The sequence below is a fragment of the Gossypium raimondii genome, chromosome 4 (assembly GCF_025698545.1).
Source record: "Gossypium raimondii isolate GPD5lz chromosome 4, ASM2569854v1, whole genome shotgun sequence".
Taxonomy (NCBI): Eukaryota; Viridiplantae; Streptophyta; class Magnoliopsida; order Malvales; family Malvaceae; genus Gossypium; species Gossypium raimondii.
In genome coordinates this window covers 25,201,289-25,209,049 of record NC_068568.1, presented here as the reverse complement: position 1 = coordinate 25,209,049, position 7,761 = coordinate 25,201,289, and the positions used below count along the sequence as shown (strand labels likewise).

Here is a 7,761-nt window from a genome sequence, read left to right as displayed (position 1 = left end):
ACTATTTTAAAATTTTGTTGTCGTCATTCACGTACGTTATAATAATCTCTAATATATAGTTTTATAAAAAAAAAAGAAGAAAAAGGAAACAACAAAAACAGAAGGGCTCTGGTGGGGGGTTGATGAATTAGAGCCTCAGCAACCCGGGAACTCAATTGTGCGGGCCGTGAACAAGCTCCAAAAAAACTGGCGATATAAATTACCAAAAAGAATCTCAACCGTCGATCACAATGTTGGGCAACAATCATGCTTTGATAAAATAACGCCTAGATATCTTTCACTGGATGTGAGTCACAGCCTATTAGAACCCAATTAAACGCGTAAAAGATGTTGCATTTGTAACGGAAAAACCTGTCCTCTTCCGTTCTTCATTTTTCTGTTTTCTCTTTTTCTTTCTTTTTTTCCCTCTTGAAAGGGGAGAGAAGAAAAGAAAAAAAAAATAAGAAAAAGAAAGCCGGAAACTTTAGCTCTTTGTTTCTTCTTTGATTACATAAATTAATAAAAACCCTACTTAGGAAATCTCAAATCTCATTATATAATACCTTTTCTTTTCTCCATTTCCCTTGGCTTTTAAAAAAAAAAAAATTCAAATCATTGTGTTTGGCCATTGTGATTGTTTATTTACATTGGATTCTTGAAGGTTTCTTCTTCCTTGTCTTCTTTTTTAACGATCATTGCTAACTGCATATTGAGGAAGGATTTGAGATTAAAGGGTCAAATAAAATTCCATTTTCTTTTTCTGTTTTTTTGATGAAATTGTTTACCATTGAATCATTGGCTGCATTGGGTTTTTCCCAAATTTAAAGGTGCTGAGGGTGGTTTGGATTGGCGAAAGCTCCATTTTGATGGTATTTTTCAGAAGCCAAAACAACAGAACCGTATAAGGATTAAGGAGAAAAGAAAATGGGAGTTTTATAATGTTATGACATTTGGGTGGTTATAGATTTCTTGGATGTTGGGAGAAGGAATTTAGGGTGTGTGGAAATTGAGAGTCGTTTCGGTTTTTCCAGATGGGAAATGTTTGTGCTACATTAGGGATCTGCTCAGTATGCGCGAGTTGTTGCGGTCCTAAACCAGCCGAAGAGGATCAAAAGAAAACCGACAACGAAGGTGAGAAGTCCGAAACTAAAGAAGCCGAAGCTGGCGCCGCAGCTGCTGACGGTGCCGAGGTTCAGAAGGACCCCCCTGAAGAGATGAAGATTGTGAAGGAAGAGAAAGGACCAGGAGAAGAGACCCTAAGCCAAAGGCAAAAATCAAAGGTTACCCAAAGACAACAATCGTCTATGACGAGGCAACAATCAATGTCAATGTCCACGCCGATGCAAAGACAACAATCAACCCTCCAAAGACAACAATCAAAGGTTACCCAAAGGCAACAATCTAAGGCTCCCCCTCAAAGACTTGAATCCAAACCATCACAGGTTGCAGTTGCAGCAGCGACCGCAGCGGTGGCGGGGAAGGAAGAGGCTAAGGCTGATGCTGCGAAACCTCGGAAGCCTCATAATGTGAAGAGGCAATCATGTGCAGGGCTGAAGGTGGATGCTGTGTTGCAAACCAAGACAGGTAATTTGAAGGAATATTATAACTTGGGGAAGAAGTTAGGGCAAGGCCAGTTTGGGACAACTTTTCTTTGTGTGGAGAAAGGTACCGGGAAGGAGTATGCTTGTAAATCTATTGCCAAAAGGAAACTTGTGACTCCAGAAGATGTTGATGATGTCAAGAGGGAAATTCAGATAATGCATCACTTGGCTGGCCACCCTAATGTTGTCACCATCAAAGAGGCTTATGAGGATTCCGTGGCGGTTCATGTTGTCATGGAGCTGTGTGCCGGGGGAGAACTCTTTGATAGAATTGTACAAAGAGGGCATTATTCTGAAAGAAAGGCGGCTGAACTAGCAAGAACGATAGTTGGTGTTGTGGAAGCCTGCCACTCCATGGGAGTAATGCATAGGGATCTTAAGCCTGAAAATTTCCTTTTCGTTAATGAACAAGAGGATTCACCCCTTCAAGCCATTGATTTCGGATTATCGATATTCTTCAAGCCTGGTATGTTCAAAATCCTTGTCTTTTGGTGCTTGATTTTGGTTTATGGTCTTCTATTCTTTACTGAGTCATGACAATTTAACTGCAGAAAAGAATTTCGATATCAATGGAGTTGTCTGCAAGTTATAATTTCACTTTTTTATTGCAAAGGAAAAGGGCATTTCTCAATTAGAAATTATAATATCTTAAAAAGAACTTCATGGATAACAAAATGTTTTATCTTCACATTTACACTAAGAAATCATATTTAAATTGATGTATCACTTCGAGTGATTATTTATTTTCTGCTAGAAGCAAATTATAACCAACTGAAACTTTATAGGTAAAATTTGAATATGATGTTCAGAATTGTATATGCAGTATACTTTGATGCTAACCGGACGTCAGTTTTTAATTACTTGAACCCAGGGTATAAGATATGGGCATGCGTCCGACATGGATATATTATTTTTTCTTAGGTTTTTAGTATATTTAGAGGATCGTTCTCCAAAACCAATGTTTGAACATATGTCAGATTGGAAATTTAAGAAAAATAGAGTCCAGATAACATAGGTTAAAAGCCGGTTCATTTACAGGGAAAAACAAATTGGAGAATTCTCCGGAATGTTGAGAACCTGTCTGTGCAATAAGCAATGGTGTTGTTTTCTAATGAAGGTCCTATAATTTCAGGGGAAGTCTTATCTGATGTGGTTGGAAGCCCATACTATGTTGCACCCGAGGTTTTGCAGAAGCATTATGGTCCAGAAGCAGATGTGTGGAGTGCTGGAGTGATCGTTTACATTCTCTTGAGTGGGGTACCTCCATTCTGGGGTGGTAAGAATTCTTCAGATGAGATACCATTTTTGTTTCTGAAAGTTTTGAGCTTTGTACTTTGAGCCTTTTTTTCAAAATTTGGTCAATTTCTGTGTGTTATTTTTCTTCTTTTTATATACAGAAACTGAACAAGAGATATTTGAAGAGGTTTTGCATGGTGAGCTTGACTTCACATCTGATCCTTGGCCTAACATCTCTGAAAGTGCTAAAGATTTAGTGAAAAAAATGCTTGTCAGAGATGCTAAAAAGCGGATAACTGCACATGAAGTACTGCGTAAGTCTTTTTTCTTTTTGCTTGGGAATAGGTTAATATTATTAAAAACAAAGAGCAGAAACACTGCCGTGTCGATTACAATCTCAAACTAGACTACATATCCCAGCATGGAACAAAGTCATAAACAAGCTGGAATAAGTAATGGATAACTTGGATGTTGATAACATGATTGAGGCTAGCTTTAATTCTCAGTTAATATTTGCTTTTCGATCTTTTTCATGTTTTTCGGTGGTTATAATAGCTTTAGGATAATCTGGGAGGCCATAATTTCATTTCTTACTAATCTAAACCATCATCTTTGTTCACCATTGCTATGGCCAAACTGTTATCAAGGATTCAGATTTTACAGTTGGGGTTTCATAAAATTCTAAGACTATTGCTTTAACAAGATGATTCTTTGGTGTTAGACTATGGAATTTCAGTAAGTTGCTAATTTATTTTGGTTCCTTTCAGGCCATCCTTGGGTACAGGTTGATGGGGTTGCTCCAGACAAGCCACTTGATTCCGTAGTATTAAGCCGCATGAAGCAATTTTCTGCAATGAACAAGCTAAAGAAAATGGCCTTAAAGGTAAGTTTCTGCCGCTGAGACAACATTGGTCTATAAAACTTCTTAAAAAATATACTAAATGAGTGAAACTCTTTTCAATGCACAAATCTCACCACCTAAAATGGCTTACCCTTGTTCTTAGCTCCTTTTTTATTTCCATTTATTTCAATTTTGTTTTTCAGGTCATTGCTCAGAGACTTTCTGAAGAAGAAATAGCAGGGTTGAAGGAAATGTTCAAGATGATAGACACAGATAACAGTGGTCAAATCACATATGATGAACTCAAAGATGGATTGAAAAGATTTGGTGCAGACCTAGATGAGTCAGAATTCCGTGCTCTAATGCAGGCGGTAAGTTTCATTTCAGTTATTAATATCATGCTTTCATTTTTCATGAAATGCTAAATTTCCGAGACTTATATGTAAGTGGATATGATGAGCATACCCATATTCGAAACTTATTCTGGAATCCATGTAATATAGGCCAATTGTACACGACTCCTGATCTAATTAACATCCTTTGATTCTTTCTATTCAATTGGGAATTGCAGGCGGACGTTAATAATAACGGTACAATTGACTACGAGGAATTCGTAGCTGCAACATTGCATCTAAACAAGATTGAGAGGGAAGATAATCTCATGGCAGCCTTCTCGTATTTCGACAAAGATGGCAGTGGCTACATCACTCAAGATGAGCTTCAAAAAGCTTGTCAAGAATTTGGTATTGAGGAAATCCACTTGGATGAAATGATCGGAGAAGTTGATCAGGACAATGTAAGAGTCTCAATATCCCTTCACGCCTGCATATCTCTTACTCTTTCATCTCTACAATTTAATTTAATACACATCTGAGTTATGATCTATGGGAGAATACTTGAACAGTGGCATTTCTCTTGACCGAATTTCCGGGTTTGACTCACTTGGTATCTTGTACCTTGTCTGCAGGATGGCCGGATAGATTACAATGAGTTTGTGGCAATGATGCAGAAAGGCAACCCTGATCTTGGTAAGAAGACCCTCGGAATTAGAGAGGCATTGCCACCTAGCTGACGAAATACAATCCTTTAGGGCTTTTTCTTTAGTGTTCAATTTTTTTTTATTTGCCCCAAAACTCATCAAATTTTGAGGCTGATCAATTCCTTCATTCATTCATTCATTTCATCAGGAAATCCTTCCCTGAGCCCTTATTGTTCCTGAAAATGCATGTACAAATTTTTTAGACCCCTGCTGCATTGACTCATCTTGTTTTCATCCATTTTTATAGTACAAATATAATAAATTTATATATTTATATATAAATATATATATATTTATTATAAATTTTAGTTAACTAATTCAATGTTGTGATTTTATTTTAGCCATATAATGGTTTCTTCATCCCTTCTTAAGATGAATATAATAATCTCCACATTGGGTTTTTGTTTCAATTTAAGATTAGATTTGTTTTCCAAATACAGAGAGAATAACGTTTACCTTCATATTTTTAATATATATTTTTTGAAAGTTCCTTTTCTTTGAAGTAACTGTGTTATATTTCAAATACAAACAAACTGTAGTCTCTTCAATGTCAGCTTGCTATATATTAATTGTATTTTCTATCCTTTGATGTTGTGAACATATGATACTGATAGATTTTGTACTTGGTATTAACAAAATCAATTAAATTGATGATAAGATATTTCATTTCTGTTTTAAAAGATTGACAATTTTTAGAGAAGCAATCCTAGGCTTTTATACTTGGAGATGATTCACCAGATTAATCGGATGGAACCACAGACTGAAGAGATACCGGAAAATGACTGGAAGGAGATGTGGAGGAAAGCATGTCATCCCAAATTTCTTCCATTTCTCTTACAATTTTATCCGCACGAGATTTGGGATTTTAATATTACTAGAGAGATTTGGGATTTCAATTGGGTAAGAACTTGAGGTGAACTTTGGGTGGGTTTGGATGAGCGATTGGGTGCGGTGCGGTGCGTTTAGTTTACTTTTTGTCTCACGCTATATTATCGTTACAGTATCTAATCTCACCGTCACCGCTGTTTTTCCACTAACCGCAGGTAAACGCACTGGCTATCCAAACTCATCCTTTGTAATGATATAGGTTATTATCCTGTATTTATATGTATATATTAGAGAAGATAAGCCCATACTCTAATCGAAATTAAGTAAATTGATTAAAAATTTATTATATTGTCTATCAAATCCAAATAGGAGGTATATTGTTTAATTCAGTGAGTCGCATCGCGACACTGAGCCCCTATGGCAACCTTACACTTTTTCTAGTTATTTTAACTTTTGAGACCTATTTTGAGTTCAAATCACCTCCAATCAACTTTAGATAAATTCTAAATGATTTTAGATTTTTTTTAAAAATTTTCAATTCGCATAAAACATGCTTTAATTATTTTGTAAAAGTGTTTTAAACTTATAATTCTTACATAAATCCAAAAATTTTTACTGGTACATGCTTCAATGGCACCTCTCATCTCAGATCGATTGTTAATAGAAGGAAATGACCAAATCAATAAAAAACACGTTAAGGACTAAATTTTTATTATACCACAAATTTATCACCTAAAAAAGCAGCAAAGTTATTTTTATATAAATTTTATGAAAAATAAACATTAAATAAACTAGAAATTTAAAATTATTTCAAATAATACCAAAATCTTATCACACATATATGCATGTGGAAATTATAAGATAAATGTGTGTTTAAAATAATATACAATTGTTGATTGACGGAGGTAATAATGTGTGCATAACAAAATTAAAATGTCTAAGTAAATCAAAATTTTAGTGGTAAATTTAGAGTTTTTTCAATGTAATTAGTATTGGTTCAAATCCTACTGTATACAAGTGCTGAAGATGATAAATTGTGTATATTAAAACAAAATGTATAAAATATGTTAAAGTGAGGCTTTGGTTGGGTGATAAATTTAAGAGATTTGAAATCCAAAAGGTGTGAGTTCAAATCTCATTCATGGGTGGAGCCAGAGGGGGCTGCAGGTAGAGGTGCTCATGGGCCGCACCAGGCTCAACTAAAAATTTAGGCCTTGGCCCGACCTGGCCTAAAAAATGAGCGTAAAATTTTGCCCAAGTCTGACCTGGATAAAAATGCTAAAACCTAGGCCTGACTCGGCCATTCCCTATTAATTTTTATATTATTTTTAAATATATATAATACATCAAAAATACTAAAAACATCAAAATAAATATTTCCCAACAAATTGAAAATAAATTTTAAAAAATATGTAGACTTAAATAACACTAAGATAAATGCAACTTAACAAGCAAATGTCACTAAAATAACAACAAAATTAACGATAAAATAAGTTTTATACAATACACAAACAATAACAACAAAATAGTAGCAACATAATAGTAAAATGGTAGCAAAATAAGAAGAAAACAACAAGAAAATAACATTCAAAAACAAAAAACAAAAAAAGAGTAGATTTTTTTTGTCATTTAGTGAATTTGGGCTGCGCCGAGCCCGGGCCAAAAATGTCTTACCCGAAGCCTGGCCTGTTTTTTAAACGGGCCTTATTTTTTTGTCCAAGCCGATTTTTCGGGCCTATATTTTTGCTCAAACCCTCCCACATTTTAGGCAGGACTTCGGGCTAGGCCGGGTGGCCTGACCCATGATCAGGTCTAGTTGCAGGGTCCTGGTCCCCCCAAAAATGAAACTTTTTCAATTTAGGTCCCTTTATAATTTATAAAATTTTAAATTAGTACTGATAAAATTACACTTTGACCCCAAAAATGATAAAAATTGATTTAATTCTTTAAAAATTATAAAGATATAGGCTATTAAAATAATAAAATTGTATTTTTACGATAATTTAATTTCGATCTCTCCTACAAATTTTTTTGACTTGGCCTATAATCTCATTATATTCATATTTTAATTGGTTTTTGTTAAAATGAAAAGCTAAAATACTCTCAAATAATATAACTTTTTAATTTACAAAATTACATTTTCATAATTTCTGATCGAATTGAGTGTGACACCAACTCAATAGATAAAATTAAAAAAATCATAAATAGATATATGGAAATGTAGAAGAAAACAAAAG

General features: G+C 34.6%; 1 protein-coding gene across 1 annotated transcript; it reads left to right on the top strand.

Annotated features, from left to right (window-relative positions):
- Positions 1-378: 378 nt before the first annotated feature.
- Positions 379-4,964, top strand: LOC105766580 (calcium-dependent protein kinase 26). Its single transcript, XM_012586077.2, has 7 exons — positions 379-2,046; positions 2,713-2,856; positions 2,978-3,130; positions 3,584-3,699; positions 3,861-4,028; positions 4,229-4,453; positions 4,625-4,964. The coding sequence occupies exons 1-7, from the start codon at positions 1,011-1,013 to the stop codon at positions 4,727-4,729; spliced, it is 1,947 nt and encodes a 648-aa protein (XP_012441531.1). The 5' UTR covers positions 379-1,010; the 3' UTR covers positions 4,730-4,964.
- Positions 4,965-7,761: the final 2,797 nt, after the last annotated feature.